Raw genomic sequence first — 20,202 nt, forward strand, 5'->3', positions numbered from 1 at the left:
TAAAAGAAATTCCTTTAGTTGTTGAAGTATAGAGTTGCAGTGACTTCCTGAAGGCCCTGTTGTTGGGAAGCCAGGTCTGTGGATACATTTCTGCTCGGGCAAGGCTGGTGACTGTGTTTGGCGCACACTAGCTCACTAGCACACGCTCTCCTTTAACCTGCATTAAGTTATGTTTTCGGCCACTCGGGGGCAGAGGCAACAAGCTGAAAACACAACATTAAAGATCAGTGTATAGGATTTAGTGGTGAGGTTGCAGATTGCAACCAACTGCATACACCTTGCCTCACCCTCTGCTCCCAAGCATGTAGTTGAACCTATGGTGGCCACTAAAAACACGAAAAATGTAAAAGTCCCTCTCTAGAGCCAGTGTTTGTTTTCCCATTCTGGGCTACTGTAGAAACATGGCGGTGTAACATGGCAGACTTCATGGAAGAGGACCCGCTCCGTCTGTAGATATAAAGAGCTCATTCTAAGGTAATGAAAACACGATTCTTATTTTCAGGTGATTATATACTAATGAAAACATACAGTAATTATCCTACACACTGGACCTTTAACATCGCCTTATAAAGTTTATTTGGGGAACTTTTTTATCTGCTTATTAGCACATCTAGCAGATACAGTATGGAGCAACATTAGCATTCATTTGGAGTTGTGTTTCTGGCCAACCAATGAATGTAAGTGCAGTATTCACTCTCCTTTTAACTGCTGAAGGAAATATCTGGCTCTTTAGCTGCTAAATGCATGACTCTGTTCACAGGCCATCTTTGTCTGTCTGCTGTTTGGTACTCAACAGGTAGAGTACAGTGGGTTATAGAGCTGTTTGGTTGTAAATGCTGCCTGTTGTGGCTGAAAATGACAGTATGAGATCTGTGAGACTTAACCAAAACAGTGATGTTGCTGTAAAATCAAACAATGAGCTGAAAGATGCTAAAATGCACCAAGGCATTGAAAGGAACTGCAGAGTTAATGTTTCTCTGTGGATTTGTTACAATGAGCAGCTCCTCTCACATTAAACATAATCATTTTATGCATTGTTAATATCAAAATATTGAGTATACCTAAGCTCAGTTAACTATGTGCACAGGGTCCATGACTTCCTGAACTGTAAGGTGTGTTAAAGATCAACGTCAGTGTAGCTCCTTTGCATTGCAATGCATTTGCAGTGGTTACCAACTGCTGCAGAAGCAGCACTTCCAGTGGCTCTAACAGATCAAATTTGTCTTGATCCTTTTATGTCAGTGCATTACATTTTGAGGAGATGGATGGCCTACATTAAGTTTTCCCCCCAGTGATCCAACATGGTATCCCATGGGTGCCTCACTGGAGCCTTAATAGAAATTCTTCATTCACTACATGGAAGTTCACACACAGTAATGTTTGCCTTAAGTTCAGTGAGGACATGAGCGAGTGTGTCTCTGTACTCAATGGCCAAATAAAACGGAGAAAAGACCAAATCATAATAATAATGCAAATATATGTATGATACAAACAGGCAGGTGGCCAAATGGGCATCAACAAGGGCCAGAGAGGGAGTCTCATTTTTCCTCCTGACAGAAATGTCTACATCTAAGCATGTGTCCTTTAAGTAGAGTTTGGATTGTCAACAAATGAAAATATACTGTGTGAGCACTACTAGATGGCTGTTCCTAGGCCAGGACACACAAATCCCAGCTTCTGTGAAATACACAGCTCCTGCTGCCCCCATCCTACCCTCCATTTTGCGCAGGAAACTACCCAAGACTTGATCTTAATTAGTCTGGCACAGAGCAATAACATCCTCTGGGATTAGAGATTGTTGTGATAGATTAGTGCAGGAAAACTGACATTTTTTTAGTACTGGATGGGACAACAAAATGCTCTGGTCATGCAAAAATCTTGGATGTGAATTTAGTTTTTTTTAAAGAAATGTTATATACAGCTGTTTGGTGATCATGTAAATCTGGACCAAGTAATAGATGAGATGACAGCGCTTTGATCATACATTGTGCTGAAATTGAATAACTTTGATTAATTTCACAAGTATGTGTTTTGTTGTGTCAGTGGAATTGGATCAGACATTCTCTGGGTGGTAAAGGTTGACTTTTCCTAAGCTACTTCTGTGGTTGGCTCAGTTGGGATTTAGAAATACTTAAAATCCAAGATAAACTTGACCATGGAGCCTGTGTTCGACATTTTTCAAAGCGATCAGAAATCCACTTTTACAACGTGGATGTTTGAGTTTGTGTTCATTTGAGGTGTGCCGCCTTTTCCAAATACTATGTAACATTCAATAATTCAATTGTCAGTCCAACTTTCCTTGAGTAACTGCACTCAAAGGCCTTTATTTTCCCATAAATTGATTTCTGTCTGTTCTTTAGATTTATTTTACAGTCATCTGTCAAGAAATGTCGTCGATTGTACTGACTGGTCAACATCAGGTGGAGCGATTCCATTTTAAATGAACTTATTCTGAAATGTGAACGTTGACGATTAAAGAGCAGGCTTTGATCATTTTTCAGAGGCCATGACTGTTATGCTTAAAGAGGCACTCTCTGTGATTCTTGGCCCATGCATTATTTTCTGTATAAATTACATACAAAGAAAGCTTAAGAGGTGTTTCTCAAGGGCTCAACATTTTTTATGCCTACACTTCATTGGCAAATGCACTATGGAAAAGCTGAACTGTACTTGAAGTGCTGTATTTTAGTGTGGTTTAGAGCTGAGGTGGGGATCAATTGCTTGGTTTTTGCAGCAGCATCCCAGAAAGCCCCAGAGAGGCAGGTCTGAAGGACAGGTGGGGAGCCACACAGTGCCACCTCAAACCACTGTCACCACGGCTGCAGAGGAGGGGGCTCACCACAGAGTTAGAGACCAGCATGCCCAGACAGGCAGGAGGCGGTCAAACACTGCCATGTCTGTGTGCGAGTGTGTAGGGCTGCAACTTGGAATCATTTTAGTTATTGATTAACCTGTCAATTTGTTTTTTTTAATTTGGCTGTTTCCAGACCTTCTGAATTGCAGCCCATGTAGACGTCTTCAAATGTCTTGTTTTGCCCGAAACCTAAAGATGCTATAAAACAGACAAAATCAGCAAAACAAAACATTGGAGATGCTACAACCAGATTATACAGTGTGTGTGTGTGTGTGTGTGTGTGTGTGTGTGTGTGTGTGTGTGTGTGTGTGTGTGTGTGTGTGTGTGTGTGTGTGTGTGTGTGTGTGTTGGGGGGGCTGGAAGAAAGTGATTATTGGGTCAACTTTTGCTTTCCTTTTTATATTCTTCCTTGTTGTGTCCTTGATTTTATCATTTTACTCTTAACATAATGTAAGAGTGTGAGGTCCCTTATAGCTTCTGTGGTGTGCGATTCATGTATGTAGTTGTCAAGTTTGATGTATTTGTGCACTCTGAGGTTGTACAGAGGGTGGCAGCAATTTTCCTTGCAGAAGGACAAATTAATCTAAATGAACGGTGATGATGCTGGTGCTGTTGTAGCTCCTCATCTCTGAACAGCCTCACAGTCTCAGAGAAACCAAATCTTATCTAATGCTTATTTCTATAAATCCATTTGTTTTCATTGTCTTTCTCTTGATTTTATTTTGTGGGTTGTATACTTAATTCTTCTCCTGTCTCTTTTATTCCCCTCTCTCTAACCTCTATGCTGTATAACCCTCTGGCTTGATGTGCAACATAAAACAAATAAGACTACCCCATGTTCCTTTGTATAATGTGGCTCATGCTGCCATCTTCTGTTAAAGAAGCAGGCTTCATCTAAATGGCTCAATATTCGCTCACTGCCACATTATGTAATAGGCCTATGGAAACTATCAGTGACACTGTCGATATGAATTGGCATTAGTATTAATTCCTGCCACAAACATGCGAGACAAACTGAAACTGCATCTGTACGTTATGAACGCGGGTAACAGCCACAGCTCGTAACCCGCCATTAACATTGCTCACTCACCACTTAATACGACTCAATATAATCGTTAAACCTCGCGTTCGTCTGCTTAGTAAACACAATAAGGTCGACAACATCAGAAAATTCAAACAATGGTGGAAATATCGTCCATAAGATTTATGCAAAGCCGTTATCTTAAACACAGCCTGCGGTTTCTTTGTGGCGTCGGCCTGCGAGCGTTCCATTCATAGCAAGCCAATCAGAGTGGAGCTTACTCGGGTGTTCCATCCAATAGCGAAGCTGGTTTTTGTTCGGCCCTGTTGCGACCGCGGACAGACAGAAGCAAGTGGACCGGTTTGAAGCTAAGCTAATTCAGTCATATTACAGCTAGTTAATTTAGATTTTTTGCATCGGTACCGTTTGCAGCGCACGCGTGTATCTGTTTTCGAAAAATCAAAGCTACCTGTCGGTATCTTAGCTGTTAGGCTAAAAAGCAAAACTGGGCATTTATTTTAGTAAATCGCTTCTGTCCTGCTAGCTGAATTGGAAGCGGGTAGGCGCCAGTCGTGTTTGACAACAGCGCTATTCGGTCACGTTCCCTGTGTTGTTGTTTCTAGCTGCCGACTGAACGCGCTAATTTCCGTTGGGTGTAAGCGGCAAAAAAGAAAGCTGTCGATAGCTTGAGTAAAGTTAATCATGGCAGAATTCCTGGAAGATCCGTCGGTTCTCACGAAAGATAAGCTGAAGAATGAGCTTACAGCCAACAACGTGCCACTTCCCAGCGGAGAGCATAAAAAAGAAGTGTATGTGCAGCTGTATCTGAAGAACTTGACCATACTGAACAACAAGAAGAGTCCACCTGCAGACACCTTTTCCAGCGACGAAGAGTTACCTGCGCCCGTGGTGTCCAACAAAAGTCGATCCGGAAGAGTAAGTTTTTTAATTCTGCTTTTTATTTGTGGGTGACTGTGTTAAGGTACTGTGCTCGTCTGTGTGGGTGGATAGAATAAATGTGGAAGGTGTAGTCAGTGTAAGACTTGTTTTATCATTGTCATTTAAATGTTTCTGCAGAAAGCTACTAAAAAGACAGACAAGCCTCGCACGGAGGAAGTGGAGGTGACAGATCTCACTGATGAAGATTTAAGACAACAGCTGGCTAAACATGGTGTGGACTCAGGGCCCATTGTTGGTGAGTTCCCCGGAGGGCCTGTCCCAGACTTTTGTGGAAAAACTTGTCGTATTTTTACAACATGAGAAATAAGTTTAGGTTTTAGTTCTTCAAAGGCACAAAGACATTTGATTAGGAATACATTTATTAGCATTATTTATTAACTTAACACAAAAAGTAATAAAGCAAGTCTATTTTAATTTTTTTGTTGACCTGTTTGTAATTTTTATTTTATTTTTTTTAACTATAGCCCAACTCATGCTGAATATTTCTTTCCAAACATTTTTGCTAAGATTCTGCAATTTTTCAGCTACATCAGACATATCTGTATTTGAGTACTGCAAATTCTGGTTACTTATGACCCACATGTACAATACATACCACTGTCTATGCAAAATACAAACAGCCAATGTGTTGGTCCAGCTGATTCATCCGTCTAGTTTAAAACCTCAAATTCGCTGTCAGTCAAACATGAGCAGTGTTATGTATGTTCAGGTAGTCGTGTGTAAATAATGTGAGTTAACAGAACAAACACTGTAGAAATCCTACTGGAATTGAGGTCTTTCATATTCTTTTTTGCACCTTCCTTGTCCTCATTCAGCCTCTACCCGTAAGCTGTATGAGAAGAAGCTGCAGAAGCTTTTGGACCAGCCTCCAGCTGAACCTGAAGCTCCTACAGACATCACAACTCTCCCCAAAGCAGACAGTAACCAGAATGGCAACACAAATTCGGACCAGTACAGTGACAAAGAAGATGGTGAGCTCTGACCACACATTACTCGTCATCTTTCAAAGTTATGCATTACTGACAAGGCAAATAACTTGGGCTGGAAATGTCAGTATGTCACACTAATTGCTGTATTGATGTCTCTATGGATCGCCGTTGTGTTTACATTACATATGTTTTTAGAGGAGATTGCTGCGCCTGAGTCAGAGCCAGTACCTGTGGTAGAGAAGCCTGTGAGGAGCAGAGGGAAAACCCCAGTTACCGTCAGAACCAGCAGCAGACGACAAACCAAGGTGAGGCACTTTTTGCCATCCCCAACCTCAGAGAGAGAGGGAGAGATGTGCGTATTCTAAGTTGTATGAACATGTTTTTATATGACACTGATAGGTGGTGGAGGAAATTACCGAAGAGACACCGAAGAAGGCCAGCAAGAGTGTTGTTGAAGATATCCTTGCCAATGAAATAAGCACGCCAACGGGCATCAGGTGAGAGTTGATGATGACAAAGCACATTAATCATGTCCTGCAAAATATTGTTCTGTTTGGAAAAACAGATTCACTAAAATGGTTTAGGCTTTACATAGAGGAACACCCTTCACCTTTGAAATACTAGTTGGCTTTTTTATTTTTATTTATTTATTTTTTGAGTTGAAGTTGAATCAAGGTCCATTTACTTAGCTTTTCCCTGAGCTTTCACTGTATTTCACATCCCAGTTAAGCAGTGGTAGCTGGAGGTAGCTTTCACATCCAGCACCAAAGACCAGAACAGAGACAGCGGTCATGACCAAAGCTCCTTCAGGGTTAGTCTTTGGTGAGAGAGAGAGAGAGAGACTTTATTGATTGCACACTGGGGAAATTAAATTGTAGAGACATAGAAAAAGAATTAAAGACAATAAATAAAAGATATAGAATAAAATCAACTATATATGTAATTAACTATTTGGCATCAGATGTGAAAGCTATCTCCATGACAGCTGAGCAAAATCTGCTGAGAAAGACCATGAGATGCTTTTGAAAATCTAGCAAGTGGACCATGAGTTAAGATCCTGTGTGTGTGTTCTTGGCCTAAACGTTTCATTGTGTTGTTTCCCTGATCAGTGCGACCTGTAGGCGTCCAATCCGGGGTGCAGCTGGTAGACCACTTAAACCAAGTGAATACTGGTTGGATGAGTCCCGTGTGCAGCGCGCTGTCCTCACTGAGAGCCGCTCGTACTCAGAGTCTTTCTCCAGAGTGGGCAGCACTGTCTCTTCGAGCAAAGCACCGGCCCGACGAGGCTTCCTGTCTGTGTTGTTCAAGCTCCTGCTCCTTGTTGTGGTGGGCGTTTCTCTCTACTATGCCTACCAGAACCTGGATGCAGATCAAATCAACACCCTCAAAGGTCTCCGGGACAGCGTCCTCGTCCCCCTTCAGGGCGTTGTGAACAACGCAGCCACCTACCTGGGCGTCAGCAGCAGCGATGCCACAGAGAGCGCCGGCAAGTAAAAGACCCTCAGCAGTCTCTCACATTGCCTACGCCACCTCCCTGCCACAGCACACCACAACTCAAGCAGTAAACTTGGCTCACCTCTTACTTTTACCTACATGCTTGGACAAAGGACTCAGACGTAATTGGAACGATATAAACTTTCTCCTCTACTGACTCCAGCTTTCCTCCCACAGCAAGAGGAAACAGTAGCTTCTGGATAACACTGTTTCGTGGCTGTCAGAAGAGACTCATTCTAATGTTGATTTTAATCTGTGAATTGTTTTGTGTCTTCGTGTGTATTTAACCCTTGTATGTAGAAACGAGTGCAGAATGGAGAGGCCAGGTTATCGATGCATGGTTGTAGTTTTTGAAGGCCATACTGTAGTTTCTAACTCTCTGTGCCAGGTGTTTTTCTGATGGTGAAGTGCCTGGACACTGTTAGCACTTAGTGCCCTCCCATTTTAAAGCACAAAGCAGTGCTAATACTAATACCAGAATGTCTACGTGTTTCTGTATGAGTTTCAAAATTTGCTCCGTAGCTGTAGAGTTAGTTAGAGTGATTCATTATTTCTATGGTGCTCAGGTTGATTCAGCTCAAACGTTTTAATGTGGTCTGTGCTGGGAGGAGACACACGGTGTAATCAGGTCACGTCACTGCATGAGGAAAATCCGCCCATGTTCAGGTTGAGGTCTAAAACGTCTTCTGGTGACCGATCACGGCTTGAATCATTGTATAAGGGGCTCTATGATTATGGCTGAAATGATCATTCTGGTCACTGTATTATGATTTTTACTGTCAGTGGATTGAGGAAGAAAATTGACTGTATTTTTGGCATCATTTATCAAAATCCTCATAAATTTACATACAAAATTCTACATGACAGCTTCCAAGTATTGATCATCTTATGTTTATTTGACCGTTATTCCTTAAGGAAACAAAATTTGCAGTGCTTGATAATGGATTATTGATTTCCAGCCCTGCCAGTGTGCCCATTTGAGTTTACATGCTTTGGGTTTTAGTGTTCTGTTGTGCTTACTATTTTTTTTTCTTTTAATAGATTTCTGATCCTTCAGTCCTATATGCAGGATTGGCTATTGCAGTGCACCCACATAGCCCGCCTAAGTGGCTACATGTGTCCAGACATGGCAGATCTGCAAAGAAGACACATGGAGAAAGTTCATCCTTTTGGGACAGTTAATCAATTTATTCTCTCCAGAACTGTTCAGTGCTTCTGCCTGTGCAAATTACCACAATAAAGACCCTGTAGGTTACTCTGAAAGGGGTTGTTGACCCGCTGGGGGAAAGGATGCATTCACTGGAGGTGATGCTGGGGTTCACAAGATTTCTGGGGCATCTTTGTTTCTATTTTGATATTTTTCTAAAGTGGCGTGTTCAACTTTTTATAGCACATTTTACGGTAACTTTTGAAAGCAATATGTAATACATGCAAGTGATACTGTATCTTAATTGAAATCTTGCTTACTTAACACAAGTGATTCATCATCAGGCAGCTCTCCCACAATGGACAGAAATGACAGGGGTTATGTGGGTAAGGATTTTCAATCTGTTTATTTATGATCATGTAGGCAGTGTATCATGAAATAAACTTTGCTGTTACCAGATATTTCTTTGTCTTCTGTAGCACATCTGGGCATATTTATTGGGTAATGTTACTATTTTTGCATGTTTCAACCAGTTTATCACAACAGATGGGCTATATCACGACTGTTTTCCAAAACACTCCACACTTTTTACATTTGTTTGAATGTGGATGTGATTGTAAACTTAGAAATAAGTCAGGTGCCTTACAAATGCTATGATATAATATTTTTCCTTCTATTCTTGCAGTCTCTGAACACCTGAAAGTGTAACATACCTAATGTGATAGCTTGACCAGGTGAGTCCCTCAGCATCCCACTGTTCTCCCTGTTCGAAGAAGCAACAAAAGTCGTGACAAGTCTTAATCTTTGTACTGTAAATTTAAAGTGATAAACACACTTCTCCCCTCTTTAAGTGCCTTCCAGGATTTCTACAGACTTTCAGCTTTTGTTTTAGCTGACCATCTGTAAGCATGACCATGTTTTTTTAATCCACACGCTGTCCTGTGATGCTCCAAACAGATAGTTTAATTCTCTAATAGAAGGGATGTTTTGATCTTCCTCAGGCTTGTAGAACTTCTGGAGAAATAAATTAAGGCTGATTTCAAATAAGGCTAATAATCTTGAGTGCAGATGCCCAACACAGCCGATCAGATGACTCTTTTTTTTTTTTGGTGGTTCTCTTTTTATCCAGTGGCTGTGTTTTGAGATGTGTCTCCATCTGCTGGCTCAAAGGTGTTTGTGCTTGATTAAGAAATGCAGCTCAGCACTTTTCAAGACGCTCTCATCCGAGGCTGAGAATCAGTGAATCTCAATCTGTTGTCTGTGGCCTAAATTAGACACACCACGGAAATCCATCTGCTGTTGCAGCCATTTTTATTTGAAACCATCGGCTCAGTCAAATCACTGTAGTGGCCCATCGCTGAACCTTCACTGTTGAAGAGAAGCTGTGAAGCAGCATTTATTAACATCTCCAGATGAAGTGTAACATCAAAGCTACACCTGATATATTCTATATGAATTTGCACTAAAGCCATAGATAACTGATTCATGTCATTATGAACCTCTCCCAAGTGGAAGGTGGAAAAATATTGCAACCATCTTTCTGTTTCTTTGTCGTGTGACAGGAAGTATGTGTTGTCGTCAGTGAATGTCGTACCAGCTGACTGAGGTGAACCTCGGAGTGCCAAACTGAGACTTTGTAGGGGATGGAGAGGCTTAGTCAATTAAATCCAGCAGGCTGCAGCCTGACAGAACAGCAGCGAGAGGAGGAGGCACACAGTCCGCCACACCAAGGGAGTCTTACTGTAGCGTTTGGGAAAGGACGAGGACTTACAAAGTCACTGGACCCTCAAGACTACAGGTGAACTGCCATGATTTCAATGTTATGTGGAGAGTTAGCCTGGATTCAGTTGGATTTTGGTTTGTGGTGAACTTGACTAACTGAGGGGAAAGTGACACTGTTCAACCTTTTCTTTATGAAGTGACAGCAGCTGAATTTGTTTTGTGTGTGTCCTGCTCCTCGTGTGCAGACTTTAGGCTTTGGTGTTTCTCAGCCTTTTCAGAATTGCAAAGGAAATGTGTTTTGTTCATCTGTTTGCCATCTATTTATCCTCCACATGGAAGTGGGTCAACATGCAGTTTTTTCATCAGTAGCTGTGACAGCTTCCGGCTTAACTGTTTCCCTCCAGGTACTCTGAGACAACTGAGACAAGAAATGATGTCCTAAAAATAAAAAGATAAATAGCGTATTAATTTGGGTTTCTTTTCTCGAGGGCTGAGTAGATTGTTTTCTTGAAATGCACTTTTATCTGGGACCCTTTCACCCAAGTACCCAGAAGGGATGTTATGACATGTTGAAAAATAATTCTAATTGTTTTTATTATTTCTAGTATAGTTGTACAGGAACTGAAAATATAGCCATTAAATGTTTAGAGATTTTAGTTTTCAAATACTTAATGTGTGGTCTGCCACGCTGTCTGTGTTCAAGTTCAAGTGTGACCTCAAGTCACATAAAGCATTCGAAAGGTCGCACACACAGCTGTCTTTCTACAGTTTTGGTACGAAAAGGAAATTCTCTGTTGATGCTTTGGTTCCCTGATCATTCAGGAACAAACCCCTTTTTTCTTTGCATCATTAGAAGTTATGAAATCTGCCGCCCCACCTGTGACCTTGCCGGCTTAGCCACCTCATTAACCGCTCGTGTTTACATGCTGTGAGCACACGTCGCTTTCTCTGGGTAATCCAGTTTCACTGTGCTCCTGAATGGACGACGCACCAGTGAACCTTCAATGGGACTTTATCCAGACAGAGATGGATACTTTTTGCAGACATCTCGGTTCACAGTATGATCGATTCATTTCAGGACTGGTTCACTGACATCCTGTATTATCATCTAGATTACACTCTGTAACCACTGTTAATTTCCAGCAGTAATCTCTTGCACAGACAGCAGCTGAGAGAGAAAGTGGTGCTGCAGGTATCACAGTGTGTGCAATCTGCAGCATAAAGTAAAGACAATTCCCAGATGTGCAGTGGGCTGAAAATTTGGTGGCAGCTAGATCATACATAATTCAGATTCCTGCCAGTTGTTATTTAACAGTGGCGATATTAGAGCTTTAATAAAGGATGCTGCACAATGCTGCACTTGGGTGCATAATTTGTAAAATACTTCTTTCACTCTGTGTGATTGAAGTAATTTGTTATTGTTCTTTAGAGACACCTTATTAGGTACAAGGTTAATGTTCATCTGTAGTTCAGGTGCAGCAGATGGAGGCATCGTTAAGGGATTACACTAACTCCTTTAACAGTCTGCAGTCACTCAGTCAAGTTTGGCATCCGATTATAGTCCTCCATCCTCCATTTGGGGAGGAGGGTGGAGGAGCTCTATGCAGCTCCCCAGTCCAGCCCCGAGTCACATTTGCTCTGTGCTACCGCTGCAGCTGACCGGATACCTGCCTCGACTGCCTGGATTGCACAAGCAGTGGCTGTGGGAGGCGTTGTGGATGCAGGGGTTACACGGCTCTGTGAGAACACACCTTAGGTATCCATTCAGCCTGCCATGCTGATCACATGGTGGTATTTATACCTCGCAGCTCGGAGCATCGCAGAAAAATGCAAGTATTGCTGCAGTTTTTTTGTGTCTGGCCGCGTGTCTTTTCAAGGTGAACTCTGCAGAGGAGTAATGTGTGAGACAGAGCTCAGGCAGTGCGTTTTCTGTTAATGGACAATATGTCAGAGAAGTCGTGCTTCTGTGAGTGCTCATGAGACAAATGTCAGGCTTAATTTGTAATCCCTCTGTTCCCAGAATATAACTGGCAATGTCCTGAATGCAGTATTAATGAAGTTTGAGCAGGCAGCCTGCTCTCTGGATGCAGGACCGTTTGCCTCAGTCGTGTCTGTGTGTAGTGTTTGTCACATGTCTGCAGTCAACGTGTTTGCTGACCAGGAATACTCTTCTCTCTCTATTTTACACTCCTCAGCTCTGAAAATGGCCTCAATCCTGCAGAAGCTGATCACCCCGCTGTTCAGTGGTCCTCCAGAGCCCCCCAGGAATAAAGTGACCGTGGTGGGTGTGGGCCAGGTTGGCATGGCCTGTGCTGTCAGCATCCTGCTCAGGGTAAGAGCCCCCCCGGTTGTGCCTCTGCTCAGATTACCCTCCCGCCGGCTGCTGTCACAGGACGGGGTAATACCCAGGATCTTCCTAGACTGACACCAGATTACTGATCTCTTGCTGTCTGATCTGGCTGTTGTCCCGTCACTGTCCTTGTGAAGGTGTGGTCAGAATGACAGAAAAATGTATTTGTCACCAAAACCGACTTTTTGCTGAAGCAGTCCTGCCTGGCTGAAACAGGGCAGCAGCTTTCAGGCTGTAACAGCAGCAAGTTTACCATCTTGATTGACTCCTCAGTAAGAAATCCTTTTGATTAGACTTTAAATCTCATTATGCTGTATGTACAGTGTCCATGTACAAGGACAAGTAAACAAGCAAATATAGATTTCTTTTAGAAGTTCTGATTTAACACTTTTGTACATCTGGTTTTATCTGGTTTGAGACATTTGTGAGACTGAATCACCTGATCCTGTGTTTCATTGTGGTAATCCTGCAGTAAAATAATATTTCAGTCATTTGGTTAACATTTCCTGAACTTCCCTGCTGTGTGCAGGAGCTGGCTGACGAACTGGCCCTGGTGGATGTGATGGAGGACAAGCTTAAAGGAGAGATGATGGACCTGCAGCACGGCAGCCTCTTCCTCAAAACCCCCAAAATAGTCGCAGACAAAGGCAAGTTTATACCTCAGACATGCCCAGACACTCAGTTGTACAAACTCAGTCTTAGTTTGATAAACGCGGCTCAAGTATTTGCAGAATGCAGCTAAGTGACTGAACCATCTTTGTTTCTGTTGGCATTAAAACAGTCTCGATTCGTAGCAGCTCGCAGTTGACATTTGAGTCTGAATGACGGTTGAATGATTATCTGAAGATACCTTGGTTTCAATACAATGACAAATCTACTTCCTCCTCGTCTCTCAGATTACTCCGTGACAGCGAACTCCCGCATCGTGGTGGTGACGGCTGGAGTCCGTCAGCAGGAGGGAGAGAGCAGGCTGAACCTCGTCCAGAGAAACGTCAACATCTTTAAGCACATCGTTCCTCAGATCGTCAGATACAGCCCTGACTGCATCATCATTGTGGTTTCCAACCCAGGTGCTGTCAAACACACATTTCCTCATTCTGTCTGTTTTCTCTCTCTCTCTCTCTCTCTCTCTCTCTCTCTCTCTCTCTCACACACACACACACACACACACACACACACACACACACACACACACACACACACACACACACACACACACACAGTATTCACCCTCTGATATTCACACTTCCACAGTTGATGTGCTGACTTATGTAACCTGGAAACTGAGCGGCCTCCCCAAGCACCGCGTCATCGGCAGCGGCACCAACTTGGACTCGGCACGCTTCCGCTTCCTGATGGCCGACAAACTGGGAATCCACTCCAGCAGCTTCAACGGCTGGATCCTGGGAGAGCACGGGGACACCAGTGGTGAGGATTTATGGAGATCCTGAACTCCTCTGAGCAAGCAGAACGAAAATATAATGATATGTTACCGGCAAACAGTGGCGGTGTGTGAAGTGTGTGGACGAAGGTTGAAGCTCTCACTGGTGTTGCAGTGCCTGTGTGGAGTGGAACAAACGTGGCTGGAGTCAACCTGCAGACGCTGAACCCGGACATTGGCACCGACTGTGACGAAGAAAACTGGAAGGAAACCCACAAGATGGTGGTGGACAGGTGGGCCTGAGATCACCTGGTTTGCTCACTTGATTTTAGGCATTTTTTACAATCCTGACCCCAAAAAAGTATATATTTTTTAATTTATCTGATCTTTCCAGTGATTGTGAATACTTTCATAATAATTTTCTCATATCAAAACAGAGACAAGGTGATAACTACGGACATTAATTTAAGCCATGTTGCCCTCCTCCATCACCTGTTTAATCAAGTATTGTGTTGGTATTAAATTAGGACATTGTTTCTTTTCTGGAAGATTAGATTTGAGCACACGTCCTCACGTCTCTCACTGTCTCTTTCAACAGCGTAGAGAACAAAAGCAGCAGGTGTGAGGCTGCTTCAGACACTGTTACTGTGCTTTATCTGTTTATTTTTAGCACTTCTCCTCTGATGTATCGCCATTAAAATAACTCTAATAATAAATGCAAACATCAAGCAGGTCTGCGTCTCCTAAAGCCGTGTCTCGTGTCTCTCAGTGCCTACGAGGTGATCAAACTGAAGGGTTACACCAACTGGGCCATCGGACTGAGTGTCGCGGACCTGACGGAAAGCCTCATAAGGAACATGAACAGGATTCATCCTGTTTCCACCATGGTGCAGGTAAAGGCTGCTCTCACACACACACACACACACACACACACACACAATCACACACACACACACACACACACACACACACACACACACACGTGATTGATTGTTTTGTTTGTCTGTTTTTTTTAACTTTACTTACTACTTATTATATGAACATAAAAATGTCCATTTTTGCAGTTTTTTATCCTCATCCACTCAGTGCCTTTGTCGTTCACGCTGTGCAGGGCATGTATGGGATCAGTGACGAGGTGTATCTCAGTCTGCCGTGCGTGCTGAACAGCGGGGGCGTGTCCAGCGTGGTCAACATGACCCTGACAGAAGATGAGGTGGCCCAGCTGCAGGCCAGTGCCAACACGCTGTGGGACATCCAGAGGGACCTGCAGGATGTCTAACTGACCAGCAGGGGGAGTTGTAGCTGCACCTACAGTATTATCACTCTACAGCCACTCAACACCAGACAGCTCCACCTTCCCCACCTTTAACTGTCCATAGACTCACAGGCGTAGTTCAGTGCCCTCAGATGTAGCTGTCTGTCTATACACTTCCGCTCACCGGAGACGAAATGTGGCATCACCTGAGTGAAATGCTGCTCTGACTCACTTGTCCTTGAATGTGTTGCGGTGCTGGACCGCTCATGTCGCTTTGACGCCTAATAAAGCGAGTTTGTTGCTTGAACAGGAAGCTCGTGTGTTCAGTTATTCAGCGGTAAAGGGACAATTCACTGTAAAGGAGAAGTAGAATTTATTTAAGCAAAAAGCTGACAATGAAAAATGAAACATCCTAAAACAATGTGAAAGAGTGCCCCTTTCATGATACTATTACCTGTCTGACGTTTCTGGTAACATTTATTGTAAACAAGTGAGATGAAGCCCTCAGAGTGAAGAGTCGGTTGGTGTCTCCACAGGTCATGAAGCAGGGAACCCACAGAGTTTTGGTCGTGCCCCTGTTTCTAACTGCTGCATTTCTGTGTTTGTTCAGGGTTCTGGGTTATTTCATGTGTCGCTGACTGATGAAGATCTTTCAAACAGTCAGCTTTAGGAGTCCTGCGTATACAAATGTACTTTTATTCAGATTTATGTCACTCGGCTCAGCCGGTGGCCTTTGTTTGACCGAGTCATGGCTGGTTCAGGCTGCCGTTTCCAATAACACTCAGTGAGCCGCCTCTCCGTGACCTCAGTGTAGACAGTGTGATGATGAATTGGTGTTTAGCATGGTGTTAATCACTGCTGTGGTGTGAATGACTTAATTGTTGCCCCAAGGTGACACAGACTTCTTTTTCTTAATGGCTGAAAAGTTGTCAGACTGTAAAGGGAAATCTCCTTGGTTGGACACACAAACTGCACTCTCATTAACGAGGAGGAAATAAACAAATAAATAAGCACACTGCTCAGGATTAAACAATCACAGCTCACAGGTGAGGTTTAATTATCAGTGAACACAAACAGCAACAAGTGATACATAAGAGAAAAACATGCTAAATACAAGAAATGTGACCAAAAAAAAGAAAAACCGTGTAGTGAAGACTTCAAAAGTAGCTCAAATTCAGCTGCTGTGTGTCTGGGTAATTATGTGGACTGCTTCCACCTGAGGAAGGAAACAGATTGAGGTGCTCAGATGATGCAGAGGCAGAGCGCTGGTGATCACTGTCAGGGTTTTACCTTCTTCCACAGCTCGCTGCAGCAGCTCCAGAAGAAGAGACGACCAAGACAACCCGGGGCCATCGCTGCTCTGGTGGTGACCCTCTGCAGACACAGAGAGGTTTAAAAAAGAAACAAGACACTGTGAAACCAAGATGTTCAAGAAAGAAAGAAGATGTAAACACAGAAGGAGATCAGCCTCATTCTGCTCTCATGGTGAAATTCACTCGCTCACCTCTGAAAGCTGAACACCTCATAGCAAGTTGCTTTGTAAAGATTTAAGAGGTTAATCTCACTGATGACTTTATCATCATCATTAATAGTCAAATCAGACTAAGTCTGCAGTTACAGCTTGTAAAGCCTTTGTTAAGGTGATACAAGCTTAAAAAGCCAAAACATCCCAGCACACCGCCCCTTACAAACTGTTCTGTTCTGTCTTTATTCCACACAGTTAGCTGCAGGCGTCATGTCCACACTCACCCACAGTGTCTCCGTCCTCTCTGCTGACGCGCTCCAGCGCTGAGCGATGTCCCTCTGCAACAGATCAACATTCATCACTGTTTGTCCTCGTTCCACGAGGCAGCTCAAACTGGGAAATACTCTGCTTTTAAATGTCCTCTTACGTGCTCCTTTCAGGTATAAGATGGCCTGAGGAGTCCAGTTTCTCCGCTGACAAAAGTGATGGAAAAGACAGCAGTTTAGCTCATGATTAGATTTTTGAAGTGTTTGTTTCAGTTGAGACATGAAAGACAGAGATCAGCTTTGACCCACCTGTGGTGCACTCCAGCACTGGGTCACCAGCGACGCCACGAGCAACGTGACCATTAGAGACATTATTGAACCCTGGGATGATGTTCAGGTTAATTAAAAAAAAAAAAAAAATGGCTGTGAGTACGCATTAAGTTTTAAGTGTTTGTTAATGAACAGTATTTGTCAACAATTATAACTTCTATTAAGACATAATCACATTGTCTTTTCAGCATGTTTTAAGCTGTTTATTAAATGTTTAATGCTGCTTATGAATGCTAAATAGTCACTTAAATAAACTGTCAATGTTTAAATTAATGTTTTAATTAGCAGACCTCAAAGTGAAGTAAAATTTTAATTTATCTCTGACTTCTTAGATATTTTAAGGTTAAGTAAAATCATGCAAACTGACGAAAAATACAACTAATACTATTTGTAATAAGAAGAATATGATGCAAACAGCTTACCTTAATGTTATTTGCTGTGCTCTCCTGCAGGCTGCAGCTTGTATGCTTTGTACTCCGTCCTCCTCCGTCACTGTTGATGGATTATTAAAAACAAAGCGCCTCATTAAGCAGCAGCGATGAGGGTGACAGATATCTTAATTACATCTCACGTACTACCTCCAGCTGATGAGTGACAGGTGTTAAAGCTGTCACTGCTCATTAAGGCGCAGGACAGACATTTAAACTGTTCTGAGGCTCCTCGCGGGGTCACCAGCTGATGACGACACTGCTCAGATTTTATGAATGAGGCTGATGTGATGACAGCGTGTCATTGAGGGTGTGGGCGTGGAGCAGAAGCTGTGGATGTGTCGGTGCTTTCCATAAAAACCCTCTGTTTTAGTTATCGAAGGCATACATTTAATGAAAATGTGCACTGAAACTTGTCATCATCAGACAGGAGCTGAAATGTTAGATTTCTGAGTAAAATCAAAGAATCCATGGTAATTATACTGTGATTAATTAGCTGGGGTGGAATGTAAAACTGATCTCTGCTGCAAAGAATAGAACAGAAATCTATAAAAGACACATTTTATTTCAAGTATGCACATACAAAAGTTACAGTAAAACGTCTCCACGACAAGCATCTTAAACCTTTTCCACAGCAGCTCAGGTTTCTGTGTCGCATTTGGCTCAACACTGTTTATTCTTAATGTACAAAATTCCAGTAACACTTCATGGAGGAGCTCAAACAAAAAGCTCTCAGTGACTGTTGAGGCACACGATCTGCAGGAGCTCCGCTGAGTTAATCCAGTGATCCCAAGTTATCAGTCCATAAATATCAGGCTGGAATGGTACAAAACGGGAGGCCTGCTTCCAGCTTTTCAGTTAAAAAAAAAAAAAGGAAATCTCTTGTTAACGTCATCCAAGCGGTCTTCAGATACAAAACATCATGATGTCAGTAAACATCCACAGATAAACTTGTGTCTTTGTGCAGGAAAGACGTTTGGATTCACAGTTCTGGAGTGGCAATGACCAAAGTATACAGTCGCTTTTGGAAACGATGACATCTCTCCTCCGATTAACAAGGAGCCGCTGTTATACCATCGTGTTGCTCTCACCGATTTTATCCACCAGCTGAAAGAAAATAAGCACAATCCAGAGTTTAAAGCGGATTCTGGGCACTGACGACTTCATAGACGTACTGTACAAAGGATTCACACAGAAAGACTCTTTGGATCAAAATATTCTTTGTAATGAATTTGCCATCTCTAGCTCGTTTAATGTCTCCAAAGATTTTCAATTTCCAACTGATTGATCATCACAGTATACTTACTGTACTGATCCCTGGTAAGCTGAGCAGAGACCCGAGCACAGGAACTCGCCTGATGAAGCCCACCGCCACCGGGAAGAATCCTCTGTTTAAAAGAGAGAGACCGGGGTGAGACCACAAAACTCACATGATTCAATACAAAGAGGTTTTCTTTCCGTTTGAGCTGACCTGAATAAGAGGAAGAAACCGTAGATCTCCAGAACGACTCCAATGATCGGCCAGCCGATCAGAACCACAAACACTCCTCCCAGGAAGAAGCTGGTGGCTTTGACTTTGTGTCTCTGGAAGAAGAATCTGAACGTACGCTCCAGGCCGATGACGAAGGACAGGCCCGAGACGAACAGAATCTGCAATACGATCACAGGAGTGACTGTCAGATCAAACGAGGGAGATGTCGGTCCTAGTCAATATATTGATCAACTCACATTTCCAATGGCGAGGAGAGCTTTATCAAAAAACAGCATCATCCCAAAGAAGAGGAAGAACACACCGAAGCCTGTCAGCCCCATCCCAATTTCTGCAGATGTTAAGACACAAAGCAGTTATTAGTTTGGTAACATTGTTTCATAAGATGCTGTTAACAAACTGAGCAGCTGCAAACACTAAGAGGGTAAAATATCAATTAAACAGAGTGAATGAATGCATTAAAAAATATGGATTACAGTAGTGCTCAAACAACAGACAGATAAATAATTCTCAATTAACAGTTGAATCAATACTGAGCTCAATTGAGTATTTGTTATGGTCATTTAAATAACAATGCAAATTATAAAACATGCTTACATTATTTAGTCTGTAATATTTACAGCTTAAATGATGAATCAACTATTTACAATAGTTAAACTATATTTACAAACTGGTGATTTGGTTAATTGACAGTAACTCGTTTAACAGAAAAAAAAATTAATAGACAAATTAAACCGATAGTTGATACAAATGAGGTTAGTTGGAGAAAATAAATTATCATTTCCCATATATCCACAGTTATCAGTGACGTACAGCGGCATGACGTACCGACGCTCTAAGCCAATGGCGTTTGAGCTGCTAACCTCATACATTTAGCTAGACCGGGTTTAACGAGCAAACACTACAAAAACAAAGAATGGCAGAGAAACGTGAGCTGGTCTTACTTTGAGAATCCGTAAGTGAAATCATTTTGGCGGCAGCTGGAGATTTTCTCGGTACACGCAAAGCTCGTACCGATTCTAAATTGCTTCTTTAGCTGTTTGCGCTAACTGATACTTCTGCGACGGCAACGACAGCAGGGCTCGCGCTTTGTTACGCCACGTATTCAGGA

At 42.6% G+C, this 20,202-nt stretch overlaps 3 protein-coding genes across 3 annotated transcripts; 2 read left to right on the forward strand and 1 right to left on the reverse strand.

Annotated features, from left to right (window-relative positions):
- The first annotated feature begins 3,713 nt into the window (after positions 1-3,713).
- Positions 3,714-8,859, forward strand: tmpob (thymopoietin b). The gene is made up of 6 exons (XM_070972873.1): positions 3,714-4,811; positions 4,953-5,070; positions 5,651-5,806; positions 5,960-6,069; positions 6,164-6,261; positions 6,874-8,859. The coding sequence occupies exons 1-6, from the start codon at positions 4,578-4,580 to the stop codon at positions 7,256-7,258; spliced, it is 1,101 nt and encodes a 366-aa protein (XP_070828974.1). The 5' UTR covers positions 3,714-4,577; the 3' UTR covers positions 7,259-8,859.
- Positions 8,860-11,587: 2,728 nt separating this feature from the next.
- On the forward strand, positions 11,588-15,420 carry ldhbb (lactate dehydrogenase Bb). The gene is made up of 8 exons (XM_070972454.1): positions 11,588-11,956; positions 12,323-12,459; positions 13,007-13,124; positions 13,374-13,547; positions 13,732-13,905; positions 14,034-14,151; positions 14,628-14,751; positions 14,970-15,420. The coding sequence occupies exons 1-8, from the start codon at positions 11,902-11,904 to the stop codon at positions 15,135-15,137; spliced, it is 1,068 nt and encodes a 355-aa protein (XP_070828555.1). The 5' UTR covers positions 11,588-11,901; the 3' UTR covers positions 15,138-15,420.
- A 2,728-nt stretch (positions 15,421-18,148) lies between these two features.
- golt1bb (golgi transport 1Bb) lies at positions 18,149-20,192 on the reverse strand. Its single transcript, XM_070972494.1, has 5 exons — positions 20,036-20,192; positions 19,331-19,422; positions 19,074-19,252; positions 18,909-18,990; positions 18,149-18,709 (listed from the first exon to the last, which is right to left on the reverse strand). The coding sequence occupies exons 1-5, from the start codon at positions 20,058-20,060 to the stop codon at positions 18,671-18,673; spliced, it is 417 nt and encodes a 138-aa protein (XP_070828595.1). The 5' UTR covers positions 20,061-20,192; the 3' UTR covers positions 18,149-18,670.
- Positions 20,193-20,202: the final 10 nt, after the last annotated feature.

The sequence above is a fragment of the Chaetodon trifascialis genome, chromosome 10 (assembly GCF_039877785.1).
Source record: "Chaetodon trifascialis isolate fChaTrf1 chromosome 10, fChaTrf1.hap1, whole genome shotgun sequence".
Lineage (NCBI taxonomy): Eukaryota > Metazoa > Chordata > Actinopteri > Chaetodontiformes > Chaetodontidae > Chaetodon > Chaetodon trifascialis.